Below are 22,373 nucleotides of genomic sequence, written 5' to 3' on the forward strand. Positions count from 1 at the left end.
AACCTGAAGTTAGTGGAATAGAAGGGCTCCCACGAGGCGTTTCTGCTTTACAAGTTACACACATAATTACAACCATTTAAAGCAGCCTTGCACAGGTAGTTTAACAGAACAGGTCTGCAGAGCCCTTCAGGCACACATTGTAACGGCAGATTTAGCTATACTAAAATCCTTATGGAAGTATGCAGATTTAAATGTATACATACAGAATAATAAACCAAACCAAGGTATTTTCTCCATTCAAGCAGGCACAACAGATATGTGAGTAACACTAGCAAAATTTGACTTTATTGAAGTTTATAAATGTGTGTTGACTGCACTTCAGGGATTCATTCTTCATTAGCTTTCTATGCCCCAGGCCTCTGATTTACTCCTTTGGCAATGTGCAATGAAGAAAGCTCTCAGTGGACCTCAACATACTGTAAGCAAGGATTATTGCTGAAGGCATGGACACGTGTAACTTACATGCAAAACTAAGTGCTCTCAGTTACATCTTTCCCTATTGGCCTCCAAAAACAAAGGGAGAAGGTTTCTTTTGGCAGCATCCAAGCACAAAATTCTCCCTGACACGAACTCAAGTTAGTATGTTGGCGAAAAATCATACTTAGTTTGTTTTCTACAAATAAAAAGTGGCCAAAGTGCCTTATCCATAATATGATCAGAGACTGCAGTACTCATATTACCACAGTTGGGCATGCATATCAACTTTGTGGAAAGGCCAACACATGAATGGATCAGCATTTACCTCTAAAGCATCTACTGTCAAAGATAAGATATTGGGCTAGATGGATCACTGATCTGACCCAGGACAGCACTGCTTATTTCTCGCAATAGTGACTTACTGGTAGCCCCTTCAGATTACAGTCAAAATGAACTAGTTAAAATGTGAAAGAAGCCAGTACCAAAATGGGAACAACTAAATATGTTCTGTGACTAAAGAGGTATGTATAGGCTGTAGCCATGTTGGTCTAAGGACATAGGCAGACAATGTTCTTAGGGTAAATCAGATATATTTTATTAGACCAACTCATATAGTTGAATAGAAGAGCACACACTGACTGCAGATGCTTCTTCAGCCTGACAAAGGGTATTTGTACCTGAAAGCTTGCAAATATTTTTTTCCAACTATTTGAGTTGTTCTGATAAAAGATATCCGATTTACCCAGAGAACCTTGTCTGCCTGTGACTAAAGACAACTTCATTTTCCAGATTATGCACTTTCTCCAAACATTATATTCATATGCAATAAACACAGAGAATTGCCTTGTAAGAATCTTCCATGCTATACTCTGCTTCAAACTTTAAAAAAAAAAAAAAAAGCTATCAGAGTAGGGTTTGTAATAAAACATCTTTAATTACCTTGTGAAGAACAACTACTTTTATTTGCCTCTGTTATACTGCGGTGTCTCTACAGACTGGACTCTGCAGAAATCTTATGAGTATCTGCACAAATTACAATAGATTCACTGAATAAAGACCTGAGCTTTGAACATGAATAAAATGATGAACTGTGATGCAGCCACAGGCAGAACACTTACGTAATAACCTTTAAAACTTTCTTTGTTCAAGTTATCAGCATTCAGTCCATTTCCTTAAAAGCAATGGGATTAGACAGCTAGCACTGTATGTTAAAGTCTTAATAGTAACAGTTAAAGACAAAAAATAAACGGTACTCGTTCCCACTCCTTTCCCCAATACCATTCCAAAACTAAGGCTTTCAAGCCTTCCCTTCTCCAGAGTTGTGAAAGTCTTCTTGCAGAATAGAAACCAGCTGATAGAAAGTTACCCTGAAATTCATTTTTGTTGTTGTTGTTGAAAACCCTCCAGTGGTAATTCTAGTCTTGCTAGAGGCTCCACAATAAGTATATCTGCTAGATAGAGCAAGAGGATTCACATTTTGAAAAATGGCTTTGTTAATAATTTATTGCTGGAGATAAATCAGTTAAAGAAAAACTTCCTCACTTACTGTGATGCCACAATAAGGTTCTTTCATTCTGCAGAATATGCAATGTGACATGCTAACTGTATCCCAAAGATCAGGAAATGAAAAACCAAACCACACCACTTTGCTTAGTGTGTACAGATCAGTAATGAACACAGAAGCTGTACTCTTTGAAGTGCTAGTCCCTATTTTTGGGGGTGGAAATGAGAGAAAGCAACCAGTTCAGTTTTTAAATTATTTCTGAGAAAAGCTGTTGTTTCTATTATTGTGTACATTATTGCGTATTGCTATTTTACAGGAAGCTGATGACAACCTAGACTTTCTTGAAACAAACAAAAAAAAAAAAATCAGGCAGAAAGCTTGCCAGCAACCTAGTGGACTTTGGATATGTGGATTTACTGATCAATGCACAGCAAATGCAAAGAAACAGGCACATATCCAATGCTGGTGTAAGTATCATCACCTTCTAATGGTGGGATGGACTAGCTCCTTCCCCATGGCAAACAAACTTCTCTCACAAGCACACTGCCTTTGAACTGTGGAAGGCAAGTTACACTGAAGAAAGTCTTTCAAATGCAGAGGTAGTGCTATTCTCCTATTCCAAATCTTTGAAGTGGCCTAGATCTTCTACAAAAAAAACTGCAGCAGAGCAAAAATTAAACCACAACTTCGCCTGTTTCATTGTCATATAACAAAATCCCAAGAGCAGCAATACTGAAAAGAAGCTTCATTCTGCCGCAGATCAGGAAGCCTTTCAACAACAGCAGACAGATATGGTGGGGAGTCTCTCTTCACTTAGGCAGGAAGCTGAAAACAAAGGGCTTGTGTAAGTAATAGAAACCCCTCTGACTACAGCCAGAACCCAAAACAGCACTGAGTAAAGTTGCCCCTGCATCTTTCACATCAGGCCATGGCTGACAGGGCTAGTTTTCTGGCTACTGTGCATCTGGTAAAATTTCCAAGTTTTGCTTGAGGATTGGTAGATGGACTAAAATAATGTAATGGAACAGGTCAAAAAGATTTGCAGTAAAAGTAAGGAGAGAGATGATATGGGAGGTAGCAGTCAAAGAACAGGAATGTTTAGAGGGTTATGAAGATTATTCTGAGTAGGAGCACTGACGCTTGTAGGCACAATGACAGCAAAGTAAGTTACTTCCTTAGGGGCACCAAATTTTTGGTTAGACTATGGTTTGTCCAGGAATTTTTCGAGGCTGATTTAAGGCCAGACTGTGTCCTACATTAGCAAGAATAAACTTATGAAAGGAAAATGTACACCAACGAGAGAATGGAAACCTCTATAGACAAGAAATGCACAATGCAACATAACTCCAAATACAACAAAGAAGAGTAACTGACAGGAACAGACCTAACCTGCATAGTGACTTGGTTTGGAAAAAAATGAAGATATGATACAGCTAAAATTGATCTGGCAACAAAAGCAAAGTAGCACCTAAAATGCAATATGGGATTTGCAGTGTGACACACGTACAGTACATAAAATAACATTTCACAAAGTTTTATCCAGATAAACAAGGACAATAGACAACTAATATACAGAAAAATGTAAATGCTGATTGTCTAAATTGTATGCATTTAGTAAACAAGTGCACTCAATTTGCAAACAACAATGAAGTGTGATAAAGGAGGTAGAAGGGAAAAAAATGATCCTCATTTCATACATCTTGGTAATGTTTTTCTCTAGCTAAAGAGACACACAATTGAGTTATTCGGAAATAACCACCTCTCCCTTCAATAGCTATCAACAGGTTCATTGTTAATACTGCATTCTTATGACTATGTCAGAAAAGGAACTCTTTCCCACTTCCATTTAATTCACAAACAACCTGTTTGCAGTTCCCAATAAAAATTGGGAAATAAAAGCAGCAACTCCAGGGAAATTTTAACCACATAGATGCAGGTCCTTGCAGACACTTTCCTCCTGACAAGCTAAAAGAAATAAAAAATGTTGCAGTTCTCACAGCTTTAATTCTTGGCATTCCTCCCAGTCCTCCAGTGCCCAGTCCGGCATCTTGGAGCAGTATTCAAACTCTGCTCCTTTGTAGCGCAGGGCATGCAGGTACATCACCAGTTCCTTAGGAGATGGGTCTTGCCTAATTATTTTACATTCTGCACACAAAGGGTCCTTCTCTTCTATATCTCCATCAAGAGTCCTGCTTGGACTGGCTTCTTCACAGCCAGTTTCACTAGTTTCTGGCTTGCTGTAAGAGTTCTGGGAACTATCTTCTTGACTCTTTGAATCCTCAGTTCCACAAGAGTTTTCAGTAATGGCAGTAACTTCCACAGTCTGAGTACAGCTACCTGAGCTATCTTGGTCTTTACTTCCTGTGCTGAGCTTCAGGCCTTCCTCTGAAATATCCAACATATCAAAGCTCAGTTTTGCATTATGTTCCTCCACTAAAGCCTTGAGGAGCTCCTCATCTGTTTTATCAATTTTACCACCCTTGCCCTTGGCAGGACCCCAGGCTTCCATGTTGTAGATGGGGTCATTGACAATAGGATGTCCCAAGAACTGCAAATGCACTCGAATTTGGTGGGTGCGGCCTGTGTGGGGGAAACATTTGACCACACTAGTCTTGCCGTTATAACTGAGCCTTTGGAAGACGGTTTTACAGGATTTCCCTTTGGGGTCTACCCGACACACTCCCACCTTGTAAGAAACAACCAGGATGGGTTCCTCGCAGACCACTTCATTTTCTGGAAATTCCCCAAGAACACGGCAGACATACTCCTTTTCCAGCTACAAGGAAAACAAAACACGTTTCAGAAATATATTCTCAACATAAAGCTTCTTTTTGTTCTGACTAGTTTAAGCTTCATCCTAGCTATTCCTATTCAGCTGTAGAATTGCAGTTAAATAGGAGAGACCAAAAATACATTGGAATGGAAAACCTGGCCTTTGCCCCACTAAAATTTATTCTTCAACTTACAGGACCATCCCTAGTGGGGGGCAAATCAGAGCAACCACCTTGGGCCCCATGCTTTGGGGGGCCCTATGGAGCTGGGTAGAGTGGCCGTGGCAACTCTGCGCTGCCGCCGGGTTCATGTCCAGCCACTTGCTACCCCCCTGCCGCCAATGCCGCCACTGCCAATGGCAGTGGCAGTTTCTTTGAGTCCGGGACACGGGAGCAGAGTGGAAGCGGGGCCCTGCACGGGCTGATTTGCCCTGGGCCCCGCACCCTGCTTAGGTTGGGTCTATCTACTTATTAGTTCTTTGACAATTAAAATGTTGACTCCTGGTCTTTAGATCTAATGAGCAAATTTTTTTATTTTTTAGAGGTTTTTAGTCATTCTTAGCTTTTTATTGTGATCTTTGTTTCATGCCCTAAGTGAAAATCATAAATGCAGATGGCCCACATCTACACTATGCTAGATTGAAGGCCACCATCCCAAAAAATGTACAGGCAAATTTTATATCTTTCAAAATGGAAGTAGGGCAGTGATTAATTAGTATGGTAAATATTTCTTTTGCGATTAACTTGTGTTGATGTGCAGGAAGAGACATTCTCCATATGTGATAGATGTCTGCTCCTGATTTAGTCCAAGGACACGCATGTTTTTCCTGGCTGTTAATCAGTTTCTTGACATGTTCCAAACTGGATAACCTCTTGTTACTGAAGAAGGCAACTCATTCAAATTAGAAATTTCTGATAACCAGTAATGAGCAGGTTCATTAACAGGATTTTCCCCATCAATTACTGCTTGGGACTCTCTCTTGATTTAAACAACTAAAAGAATGCTTTGAAGATGCTAAGTTAAGGGTATAAAAAGGCAGTAAAACAGCAAACAGCGTGTGCGCTTCAAGAGTGAGAAATGTCTCTGACATCAGTTGCTGATGTGCCCGACTTACTTGAGAAATTGAGGAGAAACAGACTGCCTCTTTGTCGCCTGTTTGGTGAGAAATCACCGCCTTATAGCTAATTACTGGACTTTGATTTGGTTTGGGCTCACTTGACTTGGTTTTGAATACTTGTAAATAAAGTATATAAATAAATAAAGTAAATGAAGCCTTTCCGTGACTTATCGAATGAGGAGTCATGTCAATCCCTGGGCTAGTCTGGAATCCTAGGTTTTTATTTGCTAACAAGCCAGAGGTTGAGCACTTCTGAAATAGGTTATTAATAAAAATATCAATAAATCCTTTGTTCTCTGGGGAAGACAAATCACCAATATGTGGAAATTTAGGTTTGGAAAGGGAGATTTTTGACAAGGATAAACTAGAATAAATTATGTTCAAGTATTATATGAGCTGATAAAATGAAGTAGGGCAGGTCTGAGACAAGACAGAATCCATCTCATATCATGACCAAGAGGTCATATGTAGAAAATGTCATCTCTCTTAATCCTACCGTCCCATTGACTGTGGCACCTAAGCACAGCCTAATGGTCTCCCAACAGCAGCTTGTGGGAAATGCAATGTATACAAATGCCTTCACCTTTAACACTAACACATGACCTTTTGAAATAACAGACCCTAAACTGAAATGCCCTTAGGCACAGGCTGTACTCAAAACTTTGGCCAACAGGCTTTACTTTAAATAAACATGCTTTTCAGAGCTCTTTAAAGATGCACTTCGAGAACTGCTTAAGACCTCAACCTTACCTGCCGCTGTCGAACTTGCTCATCAATCCTCTTGGACACTTCTAAAGTCTTGGCAAACATAAGCACACCAGAAGTCATGCGGTCAAGCCGGTGAATAGTGTGCAACTCTTTGAGGTCATGCTCTTTTCCCAAGATGAAGATGACAGTGTTGTGTCGAAATCGGCCACATGGGTGTACTGGCAGAGAAGAGGGTTTGTCCACAACAACCATCTCATCATTCTCTGCCAAAACCTGGATAGGCTGAGCGGTGACTGGAGGCTCATGGCGATGCGCGGTATTCCTCAGGAAGTCATTATTCTACAAGTGAAACAAAATTACTGGAAGAGAGAATCTCCCAAAGTGTCCTTTTCATTAGAAATAGGGAACATATGCATCCTCCATTCCAGCACAAATGTGGACTCAACAGTGTTTAAGAAACAAACTGAAAATATATTGGAAAATAGGATATACTGCAATGACTCAGCATATTGGGCCATCCAATTCAATTACCCGCTTCAAGTAATGATACTGTGCTTAATGTTTCTTAGACAAGGGAAAACTCAACACAACCCACTACTGCTATGCAAAACTACCCTTTTCTCTCCTCTGTGTAAATCTTCTCTTATTTGCTGCAGGTTTGATGCTGTAGGTTCTGGAAAACTGTTTCCTTTTACCTTTAGTTTTGAAGCTGTACTTGAAGTTACACAGCACTTTCTAGAAAGATAAAATGTTACTTTTAAACTCCTGCAGCAGTGAATTCTGCTGAAAGGTTTCTTGCATAAGTTTATCTGCTCCTAACAGCAAGACTCCTTACTTTCCAATTATGGCACTTACAGAGGCTACTGCATTTTCACACAGCACCCCAAGACACCCTGCACCATGAAAAGATGAATATTCAAGTTAGCTCTGGAACAAGCAGAATAAGCGGCTGTACCCAAGTTTGATTAGATTATGGCTTGTTAGCCTGGGCCCACTGCCACGCTAATGCAGTTGCATGGCTTCAGTTTCCAGAATGAATGCACACAGATCTAGTGGGGCTCTCTCTGCACAGCCCAGATTTGTACTCGTGTGCGCGACCTGTCCCATTTTATCAAGCCAGGAAGAGACAAAACCCCATCTTGCACTATGTCATCATCACAAGTAAATCTTGCCTACAAACCGACAAACCACCTCAGCAGCTCCTGAATGCAACTGAAAAACAGCACAGGAACAGTGACAAGCTGACATCACACATCAGCTCCGTTTCTCTGGCACATGCACTCTGCCTACTACAGCAGATATAGTCAGGAGCTAGCGAGCAACTTTATTACGTGACATTCAGCTAATTTCAAGACATTCTGGGCTCTTTGACATGACCTTTATTTCAGGCCCTTGCTAAAAATCTGAAAGGCAGATGCCCCACCCCCACACCAGGCTGAATTGAAGGCTGCCATTGACAAAGCTCATGGGCAAATTGGAACATGGCAGCTCTCGGTTGTCACTTGCTTTTCAAGTGTGGAAAACAGCACAGCTGTTCTTGTGTGGCAAAGAGCTGGGGAAGCTCGTCACGGGGCAGAAGGGCACCGACACTCCTGAGCTCCCTGCTGCACTCCTCAGAGGATCCTGACCCCCCAGGTGCTGCCGTGCCCGCCTCCCCTTGCTGCCAAGATGAGCTGCCCCCCACGAGCTTTTCCAGCCCCTCTGCTGACCCTGGGGCCCAGCCCGGCGGCTCTCTTTGATTCAAGGCCCCGCTGCTGGCCGCGCACCTTGAGCACGACGTCGAGGTCCCGCACGGGCTGCTCGTTGAGGCGGAGGCGGCCTGCGCGGGCGGCGACGCGGTAGTAGGCGAGCGGGTGGGCGCGGAACTCGGAGGCGAAGACGTGCAGCAGGCTCTTGCCCACCCAGCGGCCCTTGCAGTAGGTCTGGAAGTCGAAGTAGTAGGGCCGCACCTTGCGCAGGCCGCCCTCGAAGTAGTAGCTAGTCTCGGCGAAGTGCGCCTCGCTGAAGCTCACGCCCGGGTTCAGCTTCCGCGGCGGCGGCACGAAGCGCTCCGCCCCGCCCCCCTGTAGCCGCCGCCTCTTGGCCGCGGGCGGCGTGTCCTCCTGCTCGCCGCCCTCCCGGCCCGGCCCGGCCGCTGTCGCCTCCGCCATCGCCAGGCTTCTCCAGGCCGATGCTGGGCACAACAGGCCCCGGCACAGCATCAGTAGCAAGCGCCCACGTGGCCCCGCCCGACGCGGGGCTGTGACGCAGGCTAATCGCCTCTCTCGGCTCCGGCTGACGCACAATTCGGGCGATGCTGCAGTCGCAGGCCCCCTGGGCCCGGCGAGGGGTTCGGTGCCGGCCCTGCCGTTGGAGGAAGCTGACGCAAAGCCCCGGGTGGGCTGGAGCCCGCCGCACTTGCAGTCTCAGCGGGGGTCGGAGCAGGGAGCGGCCGCCCCGCCTGGAGCCCACAGGGGACGCGGCTCGGACCCCTCCCCTGGCGGGAGCGTGGGTCTCTCCAGCTCCAGGCTCCGCTCCACCCCTGTCCCCAGTGGCCGGCTCGGCCTCAGGCAGGGCTGGGCAGGGCGCTGCGGGAGCTGGTGCTGCACCTCACCCCATCCCTGTTTAGGCCCCCAGCTCAGTCCCCTTGTGGCCTGGGGGCAGCTCCGCCCCCGCGGGGAGCCCCGAGTGTTGCACCACTCCGCTTTGCCCCAGCCCTGCACAGGGAGGGGACTGGGCTGCCCTGAGGAGCCCGGTTCGCTCAGCCTGAACAGGGGTGCGCTACCTCCAGCCACCTGCAGCCAGGGGCAGTACTGCCCCCTACCAGCTCTCGGGCTCTCCCCAGGCAGGGAGACATCAGCTTCATGCCACTGGCACAGCAATGATGCTGGCTCCCCTCTGCCACAGGTTTGAGTCCCCTGACAAGTGTGCATAGCTTGGCAAGCATGTGCACAGCTGTGCTAGGCTGTACCACTACAGTAGTTCAATTCAAAATAAAAACATGCAATTAGTTACATTTTATTTTTTACCACTGCTGCCAGCCTGCCTGGTACACCATGCCACTCTGCCTCTGCTTGCAGCAGCACTGCTGACAGGGTGACCATATAGATGACAGTCCCCACCCCAATCTAAAAGGCCCATGGGGCTGGTTCTACATGACAGCAGCGCGTGAGCACCATGTGACAGGAGGCACTGTGCATCACACAACATCCAGCTGCAGCTGTGGTTGCTAAAAAGTCTGATCTTTAAACAGGAGAAAATAAAATAGTGCCACCTGTTCCCCATCAACTCACGTACTCGTAATTAATACTGGTTTATTAAATTAGTGATTCCAAAAATATCCCCATGTTACAAAGAAACTTTGAACAGCAGCAAGTTAAAGGAAAGTTGCAACCCTGCCTCCTGCTTGTCATATCACACATTTTGGTTCCTGGGAACATAAAGCCTTTATGAAATAAAGCAAGGCACAAAACAGGTGCAAAGTGATTAATTCACAAGCCTTAGGATACCTTGTCAACTCTAAATAAATATATAGGGCTGTTCACATCAAGTCCTAGTTTTGGAAGGACTTGGCATTGCTATAGCAGATGAACTAGGTGGTATCCTCGGAAGCAAACCACATTTAATCTAGGAGATTAAAATGACAAATGAGAGCTTGCTTGTTGCACTGGATACATTTATAACCTCTGAAGTATCAAGACATTTTGTAATTCTTCAAGTATTAGATGAAGTCAAGAATGCAATACAGTTCACAATCAAGTTCAACACAGATTTGAGAATTCATATCTACCTGTTTGTGCACTCACCTCTTCCTGATTTACACAGATATTTTATTCATGGCCGAGCAAACAAACAGCTGTACTTCTCTGTTTTAACATGGGTATCAAGTAAGACATCAGACAAGGGCTCCAGTGCTTGGTAATTTGGCCACTACTTGATCTGGAGGAATCTTCCTCCCTCACCCTTCCAATCTGAATTCTTAAAAGGAACACTTGCTTTTGCAATGCATCCACTAAGCAGAACTTTCATTTAAAAAGCAAAGCCATACACATCTACAGTTCTTTTTTTCAGATACTGGTTCATCTGTTTTCCGAGGTTATTTCATAAGTGATATCAATCTCTCAGATTTCATCCCTAAAGGGAAAAGGCAACCAAGTTACTGTTTTGTATAGATTCAGCATCTTCCTTCAGTTCAATGCAAGTATCAATATGTATACAATATTTATTACATGAAAGAACAGGCTGTGAAAGCTAGCAAGCTCCATTTATCTTTATGTAACAGAGCAGTGTGCATCTCCTATTACTGTGTGCAAGCATGTTAAGTCCCTTCCTTCTGCTTTTTGCAGGCAGCATCAGCTAGGAGTCTAAGGAATCTTTCTCCAGTAGTGTCAAGGGACTCTGGAGAAGTAAACTTGTCCCATAATGTCTTGCCAGTGAGATAGGTAAGCAAGAGAAAAATCATTACAGAGGGAACAAACTTTTTACCGAGGCCACTGCTTCTCCTTATCTGTCAGAGGAACATAGATCACACCCATCAGTTGTGTTTCCACAATTTGCCCATCATTAGTTTTGTCATACTGCATTAAAACCTGGTTTCCACCTTCAGGACCCACTGGCAAGATCAACCGACCTCCTGGCTTCAATTCATTTAGCAACTGGCAAAGAAAAGAATCAATATTAGTAAGGGCCAGAATCAGATGAATAAAGAAAAGACAAAAGCTAGTTGAGCTACATGATTATTTTCTGCAGAAATACAGGATTGCTGACTTCATGAAAAACAGAATGGAAGTGACAATTAAGTGTTTTTCTTCTAGCTTATTTGAATTCCATTACAACCACTGATGTGAAACAATATCTGTTCATTTTTACCTCCTTTGGTACAGTGGGTGCTGCTGCTCCAACATGGATGGCATCATAAGGGGCTTCTTCAGGATATCCCTTTCTACCATCTCCAACTGTGGAGAGAAAAAATGGAGTGTGAAGATGCTTGTTCAGAGAGAAACCCAATCTTTTCTTGTGCATGACACCTAGACGAGAAAAGCTTTTGTGGACAAGTTATATTCAAGAACTTCAGACTGCCAAGAAAAAAATGAATTGTACCAGAAATCTCTTAGAAAGGGAGGCTACTATTTGAAGTTACTTTTTAAAAGAAGAGAAAGGGAAGAGATTCTGTAAACTGGCATTACTTGTACTGTATAGAAAGAAAAAAAAAAAAATCAGAATTGGGAGGGGTCCAGGTTAGTGTGTACAGTTGGGTCACAACAAAAATAGAGTTTTGTAGTTTACGCTGGAGATCTGCTCAGAGAAACAAACCAAGTTATTCAGTATAATTATCTGGTCTTTACTGAAGAGGCTCCAGACTGAAAGAAAAGTGTTATTACACCCTTATAAGGAGTAGTGAAAAAACTTTTCAGAAATGGATAGATTGAATGGCACTTGCCTGCTTCATATGGCTCTAATCAATGCTATTCATCATCTAGCTTTAATTCATACTTAGCACAGAGAAACCAAGTTCATTGGCAGAAAAATAAAGACAGTAATTTACACAGCAACAAATGGTCCATAGAAGCACTCAGATATCATTGTGACAGGTGCATGCATTCATATCACTAGTAAATCATATTAGCCACTTAGAAAAACAGATCTCAATAAGCAGCAAGTGCCAAGTGCTGCCAGTTTAGAGTATGTTCATGGAGGGGAATGAAATACTGAGGTTACAGGCTACACAGCTCACCTACAAGTTTCATACGGCCAGAGGTGAGCAGGGTTGCATCATCTTCTTCAACATTTCTTCTGGATTCATGGACCAGCTTTTCAATGTGCTCTATGCCCACTGCCTTCCCTGTGGGACCCACCTGCAAAGGCAAACATGGATACGCTAGCTCATGCATAGGTTGACTGTATTTTACAGAGTGCCTTACCATTCCAGTAGAGAGATGATAGAGAATTAAAGAATTTGTCTCTCATAAACCTTTGAATAAGAGGTTGTATTTAGTTGTAAATGTTGTACTTAGAGTGATGTGAAGACCAAGTTATATTAGTTACTAGCAAAAGCACTGTCCCCCATGGAAATTCCTAGTAAATCTTCCTTAGGAAAGCTTTATCTACCATAGTAAGGTTGTAAAAAAATAAACAGTAGGTTTCCTTGGCAGGATTTGTTTGTAATGAGATACCCAGCTCTGTGGCAGGGGTGTGCCTTGTCTGGGCTTCTAGAGCTCTGAGAAATTATTTTCGGAAGGGCCTTTCCTTATCTTTTTTCTCCAATTTAGGAAGCAATTAAGAAGCGTCAGAATGGCATGTGCAGAAGTAGATTAATTCACTCCCTTCAATTTTTTTGGATTGATTTGGCCGCTACGATGATGCTACTCTTGCCAGATACAGTACTAGTTTAGCCTCCAGAACTGGCTGAAACAATCATATTTACTGAAAATCAGATTTTTCTCATCTTAAACTGTTCCGAGGAAGAAAAGAAAACACAATGGACTTGTCCTTTTTAAGAAGCAGGTTACTTCTTCCCATATCTGTCACTAGTAAGGAAGCAATTTTGTACTTTACTCACCATTCTTGCAAAGCAAGCTGTAAGATATCCACTTCCTGATCCCACATCCAGTGCCTTTGCTCCTTCCACTAGCTGATCCTTCAGTAATTCCAGAGCATGAGCATGCTGTGGAGATATCAACAACATGCTCTTGTACACTTTCACAGAGTTATTCATTTCACATATTACTCTCCCATACTTTCCTTTTTTAAAATAAGTTATTATTGGGCAAGCAAGATTGTGTTTTTTGCAGTGAATTAAAGTTGCAGTGTTGACTTTTTGGTACAATTTTTATTAACAGTATCTTTGGAAGTTAACAGGAAAATAGATTTCACTTGTGAGATGTGGAGCAGGAAAAAGAAGGCTTGTGGAGAAAGAGGATCTCATGCAAAAGCAAATCTTTAATCCTGTAATAGTTTGATAACAACTGTTAGCTTGAGCATGCTATTTCAAGTGCTTTGGTTTTTCAAATATGCCCCATCCTTCTTTAAAACTCCTAACAAGCTGTTCGCACATCAGACACCCAGCAGCAGCCAAAGCAATAAGGAGTCATGTGTATAGGACCCACATCACCTTGATATTACAACTTAAGATAAAAGCTATTCCCAATTTTGCTAGACTGGAAAATTTTCTCTCACCATGTGGGGTGCACTGATTGTAGCCTTGTATCCTGAAAGGAAAACATTGACAAAGTCAATAATTAGTAAGAAATTAAGATGAGAGGAATAACTACCTAGATATTTTCTGAAGAGAAATTTTTTCACTCTTCCAATATTGAAAGCTTTTTTTTTATTTCTCATTTCTTGGAGGTACGAAACTGAAACCTTCCTCCTTTAGGAGTATCAGTAGCAGCAGAATAGTTGTCAGGCAGACAAATATATAATATGCATATGCAGTTGGGTCATTACACCTTATAACTTCAGGAAAATGCTGTATTGTAGAATGGCTTATCTGATTCCAAAAAACGTGGATGCTACACTGTCGTGGTCATGCTTGTTATCTGCACATTTTATAAAATAAGTTGCAATGAAATTATTTAGAACAAATGAGAATCTCTGTGAATGGGAAAAAGCCAAAATGGCTCCATACCTTGAACATAAGGGTTCCTACAGCTTCACTCAACACCTTGACCTACTATTGTTAAGTATATCGCCCACATAGTGTTCAAACTTGTCTCAGCCATGCCAGATGAGGGGGCGATTGTGAAGAAGAAAGATTTTTTTCTCTCCAGTATTTACTGCCTTTTTAAAAAAATCCCATTGTTTTCTGATTTGCAAGGAGCAGGGAAGTTATTTAAAGGAAGTTTTACTAGTCAGGTCCTGAGAGTGCCCAGTGCCTTACACAGGGTATATGGGAATGCTATTTTCCTCTGCGTTTCTACTGTTTGAATTTATCTGATTTGTTTGTGAATCTACAGGGGGTTCTGCCTTGGTTTTTCCTTTTTCTGGTTCACTGTCAGATACCAAATGTCCACAGCTTCTACTGAAGTCAACTGGACTTGTGGATTCCAAGTATTTGTAAAATTTAAACAAATAAAGAATCATCTGCCAATGTTCTGGGCTGATCTTCAAACCATCAGTCCAGTCTACTTAATAAGCAGTTTATATTTCAGAAAGTCAGTGTCCTCTTGTCAGTGTCCCTCTTGTCATGTCTTAGCACTCTCAAACTGAGAATTTGCCCTTTGGAAGTTTTCTTAGTAGAATTCTCAAGGTGGCTCAAGATGATTGATTATTGATGCATCAAGTAGCGTAAGCACAGATAGACTGCCCTCATCCCCTTTTCTAGCACTCAGCCACTATTCCAAAGAAAGGCTTGCTAGCATAATGAACCAAGACCTGACAACTCGCCCACATCCTTCCACCCTTGTAGATCATTGTAACCATTGAACACAAGAACTAGGGTTTTATGTAGGGTTAGGTTCATTAGGCTACTGGGAAGATGAGGGTTGGCAAATTAGCTGGGTGTATACAGCCATAGGAAACAACTGTACATGACCCCTGAGGTGCTCCAACAGCTGTTTGCTGTTGCTTTTATTATAAAGGGTGCTGCTTCTCTACTCAACTGTGCAGGACCTGCTGATGACAACAAGAAATTGTTTTTTAGATATATAGGGAGTAAAAGGAAGGCCCAGGGAGGAATAGGACCCCTGCTAAATGGGCAGAAACAATTGGTGACTGACAAGGGGGACAAGGCTGAACTCCTCAATGAGTTCTTTGCCTCAGTGTTCCTAAGTGAGGGGCACGACAAGTCTCTCACTGGGGTTGTAGAGAGGCAGCAGCAAGGCGCCAGACTTCCATACGTAGATCCTGAGGTGGTGCAGAGTCATTTGGAAGAACTGGATGCCTTTAAGTCGGCAGGTCCAGATGAGCTCCATCCAAGGGTACTGGCCGACATCATTGCAGAGCCACTGGCGGGAATATCTGAAAGCTCGTGGCGTACAGGCCAAGTCCCGGAGGACTGGAAAAGGGCCAACGTGGTCCCCATTTTCAAAAAGGGGAGGAAGGAGGGACCCGGGCAACTATAGGCCAGTCAGTCTCACCTCCATCCTTGGCAAAGTCTTTGAAAAAATTATCAAGGCTCACATTTGTGAGAGCCCAGCAGGACAAATTATGCTGAGGGGAAATCAGCATGGGTTCGTGGCAGGCAGATTGTGCCTGACCAATCTAGTCTCTTTTTATGACCAGGTTACGAAACACCTGGACACAGGAGGAGGGGTGGATGTCGTATACTTAGACTTCAGGAAGGCCTTCGATACGGTATCCCACCCCATACTGGTGAACAAGTTAAGAGGCTGTGACTTGAATGACTACACAGTCCGGTGGGTGGCGAATTGGCTGGAGAGTCGCACCCAGAGAGTCGTGGTGGATGGGTCGGTCTCAACCTGGAAGGGTGTGGGCAGTGGGGTCCCGCAGGGCTTGGTCCTTGGACCGATACTCTTTAATGTCTTCATCAGTGACTTGGACGAGGGAGTGAAATGTATTCTGTCCAAGTATGCAGATGACACAAAGCTATGGGGAGATGTGGACGTGCCGGAGGGCAGGGAACAGCTGCAAGCAGACCTGGACAAGTGGGCAGAAAACAACAGGATGCAGTTCAACAAGGAGAAATGCAAAGTGCTGCACCTAGGGAGGAAGAATGTCCAGCACACCTACAGCCTAGGGAATGACCTGCTGGGTAGCACGGAAGTGGAAAGGGATCTTGGAGTCCTAGTGGACTCCAAGATGAACATGAGTCGGCAGTGTGACGAAGCCATCAAAAAAGCCAATGGCACTTTATCGTGCATCAGCAGATGCATGACGAATAGGTCCAAGGAGGTGATACTTCCCCTCTATTGGGCGCTGGTCAGACCACAGTTGGAGTACTGCGTGCAATTCTGGGCGCTGCAATTCAAGAGGGATGCGGATAACCTGGAGAGAGTCCAGAGAAAGGCCACTCGTATAGTTAAAGGCCTGCAGACCAAGCCCTACGAGGAGAGACTAGAGAAACTGGATCTTTTCAGCCTCCGCAAGAGAAGGTTGAGAGGCGACCTTGTGGCTGCCTATAAGTTCATCACGGGGGCACAGAAGGGAATTGGTGAGGATTTATTCACCAAGGTGCCCCCGGGGGTTACAAGAAATAATGGCCACAAGCTAGCAGAAAGCAGGTTTAGATTGGACATTAGGAAGAACTTCTTCACAGTTCGAGTGGCCAGGGTCTGGAACGGGCTCCCAAGGGAGGTGGTGCTCTCTCCTACCCTGGGGGTCTTCAAGAGGAGGTTAGATGAGCATCTAGCTGGGGTCATCTAAACCCAGCACTCTTTCCTGATTATGCAGGGGGTCGGACTCGATGATCTATTGAGGTCCCTTCCGACCCTAACATCTATGAATCTATGAGCTGTAACTAAGTGGAAAAGTGGCACCCTTTGAAGTTAAAAGCAACAGCAATCAGCAGAACAGCTCATTCTTAATTTGGCAAAACACTGAAAATTAAGTGGGTCAGACCCATCCTGATACAAAGAATTCTGGGTTTTACTGTACACAACACTAGAAAACCACCACAAGTTTCTTACCTATTGACTGCGGTGAATCCATGTATGGGTAGTACTTGATGTAGTGTGCTCTGTCTGTTGCCAGTAGCACGTCAAAGACTCTCTCAGATTTAATCACACCATTTTCTACAAAAAGAGATGGAGAGGACATTAAAAATTCAGTAATGCAAAGTGTACAGGTTTAAAAGAAAGGCAGGTGGATGGCTAGCCTGGTAAGGAGGGTGATAGGGCTTGATAACAGTGCTACCTGTGCCCACGTTACTGACCCGCAATTAACTCAAACCAGTAAGGGGTAAAAGCAGCTATCTTGCAGGCAGGGCCATCCCAGGAGGGGGCAGCAGTTGGGGCAACTGCCCCATGCCCTGTGCTTTGGAGAGCCCCGCGGAGCCGGGTGGACTGCTACGCTGCCGCTGGCTTTACATCCGGCCACTCGCCACCGCCGCTGAATCTGCCGCCAGCTTCCTTGTGTTCAGGGGTGGGGCACCGCACAGGCTGATTTGCCCTGAGCCCTGCACCCTGCTTGGATTGTCTCTGTTTGCAGTAGCTGTTGGATGCCTGGTGTGGAAAGGGTTGATGGCTTTAGTCCAGCTACCAGCAGGAAGGTGTTTACATAACACTACATTTGGCAGTCTCAATAAATAGGCCAACGATTACTGAGGCAGAGATTGAATTACACTCTCCCTTCTGGCAGTGGTTCCTTCGGATCTGGTTTCAAGGCACACTGGCAGGGTGAGAAACATGGAATTATGTAGTTTCTTCAGTCCTACTTTTCCTGTAGCAATCCATGCTGTGACAAATAGTACTGTGACACTAGCAGTGGGGGCCAACCTTTTTTGGCAGGTGCAGCGCAAACTAAGCCCCACATGCTCCTTGAATGCCACTCTGATCCCTTTCCCCATCTGCTGTTCTGCTTTCTGTTCTACACCCATTGTGCCATGTGCCATACATAGAGGTTGCTCATGCTGTGTGTGATGTGTGCTACAGGTAGGCTACCCCTGCTCTAGTAAGAGAGTTCCAAGCTGTTACAATTACAGCCTGACTCATTGTCCAAAATAGAGGGGAAATGCCCCAAATTTCCAATCCTTGGTGGTAACAGCCTGAAGAACTGACTGCAAGAAGGCCTTGCTTTTATCAGACAGAGTTTCCCTGTGGTTAGAATGATATAATCTTCCAGAGCATCTTAAAGAGATGGTCATACTGTTTTACTGAGCGGCGAGAGAAACTCAAATCAAAGATAACCAAGGTGGACACTGATATGCATAAGCTTTCCCCAGTATATCTAGCATCATGACCCACTTCTAACTCTAACCAGAGCACGTTTAAGTTGGTCAGACTCTGAAGCTTAGGCATATAAAACTGCAAAAATTCAAGCATGACATTTTAGAACAATGGATAAAATATGCAGCTATTATAAAGTGCCAACAAGTTTCATCAGCAGCTTTAAATATGAGCCCTGAACAGAGCTGCTGTTGATACTCACTGTAAAGATTGTTGATAAGCTCAGCATGTGTTTTCCCACTTGAAGTCCAGGCCATGGTTCTGGCTAGAAACAGTCCCATGAGCGCAGTAAATACAGCAAATTGCAGCACAGAGCTCATTACAGAGAAACTTACAGTGGTGTCTCAGCCCTGGTCTGACAGTCACAATGAAAGAGAGAGACATACAAGTGAGCTAGGACACCCAGCACAAAAATCAAAACCCTTCCCAATCCTAACTCTTGTGTAAGTCTTGTACATACAACTCTTGCAGCCATTACACAAGTTTAGACATGTACTCTATTATTGTCCTGGAGAATCAAGACCTCTAACCATGAAGTAGCCACAGCTACTATGAGGAATTACAGTCCTTATGCTGCTAGCTGTGATGGAAACACCGCTTCCTAGGGAAATGAAATGACATGACCAAACATGCATGGCAGTGGCTTTCTATCACCATCGTCTTGGCCTGGATTTTAACCAACAATTCAGAAGTAAAAGGTTCTATATCTAGCTACTCATTTTCTGTACTTCCCAACCATCAGTGAATCATGGTTTTAGCAGATTTAACTGTTCCCAGTAACACCTGACAAGCTACTGTAATAAGCTCCACAGTTATTTTTTCCATTATTGACAAGTTAACCAAGTTTAAGCAATGTGGGCAACACAGCCTCAAACCTTGCTGCTACAATCATAATTATATAGGCTGTTATTATGGCACATACATGAAGCTTCTTTTTCTTTTCTTTTATTCCCAGAAACAGAAAATTGCTCCTCACTTAAGAAGCCAAGGCAGGGAAGAAAAGCCCAATCATTTAAGTGTCTTATGACATTTCTCAGGTTACTAGGAAGCAACCTGAAGTATGGCTCTGCCATGAAAAAGAAAATGTCATTCTCTTATTGCTTATGTGCATTTGGTTGGAACTGCTGACTATATTGACAAGTTTTAATAGGTTTTAATTCCATTAGCCCCAAGGAGGCAGCACAGCCATGGCTTTGTTTTGTTCCACACTGTGCTTCAACTTCTAGTCAGCCAGGAATCCCAAGACAACCCAAATTTTTTAGATTCCAATCTTGCAATGCCGGTGGCTACCTTCAAGATAGGTGTCAGACAGCTTAATCTGGTTTGCTGCATCATTATTACTAGTGATGATGTGCAAAATGGAAGAAATCTATATTTCCTCCAAGAGGCCAGGCTGAACCTGCAAGGCTGGGAGTTGGAAGAAACATTTACTCGTGATTCAAATACAGATGCAGAGCCAGTGACGAACAAACACAAAACCCACAATACTATTTCAGTAACTTCTGAAAGCAGAGCTACACATCAAGTCTCCTATCACCCTGCTTAGCAGTACAGAGTAATGCCATCCAAGACATTAGAACAGGACACAGGAAATGCATCCAACTGAATGTACAGAAGAAATCCTACATAGAAAAAAACTCCATAATTTAGGCTAAATAGGAGTTTGTCCAGGATGCTGGAATTAAATCAAAGTTACTGTAATTTCTTGTAATGGTAGAGGTTTTATTACTCTTACATGCTGCAACAGTTTACAAAATAGCAAATGCCCTGCTTTTAAATAGAGTTAATACACTACTTTTAGCTACGGGCAAGCTGGGAGCTGGGCCATAGAAAACAGTTTTGAAAATGGCAGCCTTGTGCAGCCATATTTTTTTATATGCAACTGCTAGGTAGATGCAGCATCTTTAGCAAGGGTGGATATTCGAACCTCTGATCCCTTTACTACCCACATATTTATCAAAGATGAATAATCTTTATATGCCAAACACTGAATATGGAAAGATTTGACTTACAGCCTACTGTACCAACACACTCTTTTAGGGTTGAACTAAAGCAAAAATGTGCTTTTCGGGTTGTGCTAAAGCAAATTCTTTTTGCTTGAAAGGTTTTTTACTCTTTAGTCACAGATGTTTAAGCATGTGAACCAGAAATTACACTAACTTTGTCATTCATTAAAAAACTGAATAATGGTCAACTCAACACTGAGCAGGGATAGTCGAAATTAATCAGGAAATATTACATCAGTGCCAAGCAATACAAGTACAAATCTCTGGGTGGCAGAACGGAGATCTAAAAAGAGTTAATATTACGAGCACGAAGCAGGGCATTTGTTTTCCATTTCAGAATGTCACTTGCAGAAAGCTGCCTAGCATTTGTTCAGTTTTCACCACACTTGATTGGTTTTAATGAACTTAGAGAGGAGGTTAAATAAAATCAAATGCAGTAAAGTTTGGAAGGAAGCTCTAGGGCAGTAATGCACATTAGAATAAACCTCACTTCCTATAAAATATAATTATCTTGGAAGTCAATGTTGAAGAGCAATGACTCCCCAAATAGAAATACAATCAGACTACTCTTTTGACTTCATCTGGTCTCACCACTAGTAGCCAAAACTGATTGCCTCAAAACAAGCCAAAGACCTCCAAATATACTCAGTCAGCTATGCAATGCTAGAAACAGGGGAAGAAGTGAATTTTATGAGGAAAGGCTGAAAGAACTAGGATTATTTCATTTGGAGAAGAGAAGATTTGATACCTAGCTGCAAGTATCCAAAGGGCGATTATAAAAAGGATGGAGATGGATTTTTCTGTGGGCATGGGTGACAGGACTAGAAGCAATAGCCTCAGGCTCCAGTAGAAGAAATTTAGGTTGGAGAGGATGAGGAGGAACTTGACTCTCATGGCTGTCATACACTAGAACAGGCACCTAGGGACGTCGTGTCTGTCCAACCTGCTCTTGAACACTTCCAGGGAAGAGGATGCCACTTGGCTGGGACGGTTTAGTCAGGGATGATCCTGTCTTGAGAGGGCTGTCCCTTCCAACCCTACTCTCCTATGCTCTTTACCCCAACAGGGGATTGGTTTATGGCAATTCGGGTAGGGACAATCCTGTCTGGTGAGGGGGTTGGACTAAATGAGCTCTGCAGGTCCTTTCCAGGCCTACTGATCTATGATTCTATGAAGATGACTGAATTACCTCCACCTTATTTTAGCTTCCCAGACTACAAACGCTGTAAGGGAGTAGAGCTGAGAAGCAAGGGGCTGCAGTGGGTCTCCTACGGGGACAGGGAGGTTAGCCCATCTAATACTATAAAATCTTCTTTAATCTCATTACAGAGGGGAGGAAAAAAACCTTCAGGACTAATTACAAGTGCTCATTTTAAAGGCCACGAGGGCACAGCTAGGGAAGGAGGAGACATGTCTGCCACAGACATCTGAGCCCGCAGGTGAAGCCCTCCCGTAGCAAGAGCCTTTGAGCCCAGAGACAGCACTGCTGGCTTAGAGGGCCCTGCTATGCCCTCAAATGAAAGTGGCTGGAAACCAGCTACAGAGTTGTTACACGCTTCCAAGCACTAACTGTAGCTAGCTGGCTGGCTCGTTTGAGAGCTGCGCGGTCATTGTTGTGGTGCGATAATTACCGCACGTCTCGCACAGTTGACTGCGAAACGTATAACGTACAGCGAGGGCCTCAGACCCCCCTACCAGCTGCGGGGCTGAGGGTCGCAGTACGCCTGCGCAGTCTGGGCCGGCCCGCGCCCCCCGCAGACACCTGGCTGGACGGGGAGCCCCTCCTCCCCGCGCTGCAGGGAACTGCGCCACAGCTGGGCCGACCCCGCCCCGCTCGGGGAGGGGAGCGCGGGGTCGACTGTAGCCCGAAGCCCCAGCCCCCGACTCACCTGCGCAGCCGTACTGCAGCCCCAGCCCTCGCCCTCGCCCTCGCCCTCCGGCGGGCGCCCGTTGCTGTTGGCAACTGCCGCTGCTTTCTTCCCGGGCGCAGGGCGAAATCCTCTTAAGCCGCTTCTGCCCGCTTCCAA

General features: G+C 44.2%; 2 protein-coding genes across 2 annotated transcripts; both read right to left on the minus strand.

Moving 5' to 3' along the window:
• Nucleotides 1-1,326: 1,326 nt before the first annotated feature.
• Nucleotides 1,327-9,706, minus strand: RPUSD2 (RNA pseudouridine synthase domain containing 2). Its single transcript, XM_006277224.4, has 3 exons — nucleotides 8,285-9,706; nucleotides 6,561-6,857; nucleotides 1,327-4,697 (listed from the first exon to the last, which is right to left on the minus strand). Exons 1-3 carry the CDS (start codon nucleotides 8,717-8,719, stop codon nucleotides 3,915-3,917), a joined length of 1,515 nt encoding a protein of 504 aa, XP_006277286.2. The 5' UTR covers nucleotides 8,720-9,706; the 3' UTR covers nucleotides 1,327-3,914.
• Nucleotides 9,707-9,794: 88 nt separating this feature from the next.
• LOC102566016 (protein-L-isoaspartate(D-aspartate) O-methyltransferase) lies at nucleotides 9,795-22,343 on the minus strand. The gene is made up of 9 exons (XM_014595482.3): nucleotides 22,236-22,343; nucleotides 18,543-18,695; nucleotides 17,084-17,188; nucleotides 13,674-13,705; nucleotides 13,057-13,161; nucleotides 12,232-12,352; nucleotides 11,367-11,452; nucleotides 10,983-11,152; nucleotides 9,795-10,631 (listed from the first exon to the last, which is right to left on the minus strand). The coding sequence occupies exons 2-9, from the start codon at nucleotides 18,658-18,660 to the stop codon at nucleotides 10,619-10,621; spliced, it is 750 nt and encodes a 249-aa protein (XP_014450968.1). The 5' UTR covers nucleotides 18,661-18,695; nucleotides 22,236-22,343; the 3' UTR covers nucleotides 9,795-10,618.
• Nucleotides 22,344-22,373: the final 30 nt, after the last annotated feature.

This window comes from Alligator mississippiensis, chromosome 2 (genome assembly GCF_030867095.1).
Source record: "Alligator mississippiensis isolate rAllMis1 chromosome 2, rAllMis1, whole genome shotgun sequence".
NCBI classification, from domain to species: domain Eukaryota; kingdom Metazoa; phylum Chordata; order Crocodylia; family Alligatoridae; genus Alligator; species Alligator mississippiensis.

What these genes read in the sequence shown, in the direction of transcription:
- RPUSD2 (XM_006277224.4), bottom strand. Translation starts at nt 8,719, where the DNA reads ATGCTGTGCCGGGGCCTGTTGTGCCCAGCATCGGCCTGGAGAAGCCTG. An exon ending in ACCTCGACGTCGTGCTCAAG is followed by an intron (nt 6,858 to 8,284) that starts GTGCGCGGCCAG and finishes TTTCACTTGTAG; the next exon opens with AATAATGACTTCCTGAGGAA. An exon ending in AGCAAGTTCGACAGCGGCAG is followed by an intron (nt 4,698 to 6,560) that starts GTAAGGTTGAGG and finishes TTTTCCTTGTAG; the next exon opens with CTGGAAAAGGAGTATGTCTG.
- LOC102566016 (XM_014595482.3), bottom strand. Translation starts at nt 18,660, where the DNA reads ATGAGCTCTGTGCTGCAATTTGCTGTATTTACTGCGCTCATGGGACTG. An exon ending in CAATCAGTGCACCCCACATG is followed by an intron (nt 13,162 to 13,673) that starts GTGAGAGAAAAT and finishes ATATCTCCACAG; the next exon opens with CATGCTCATGCTCTGGAATT. An exon ending in TGGCCGTATGAAACTTGTAG is followed by an intron (nt 11,453 to 12,231) that starts GTGAGCTGTGTA and finishes TTCTCTCCACAG; the next exon opens with TTGGAGATGGTAGAAAGGGA.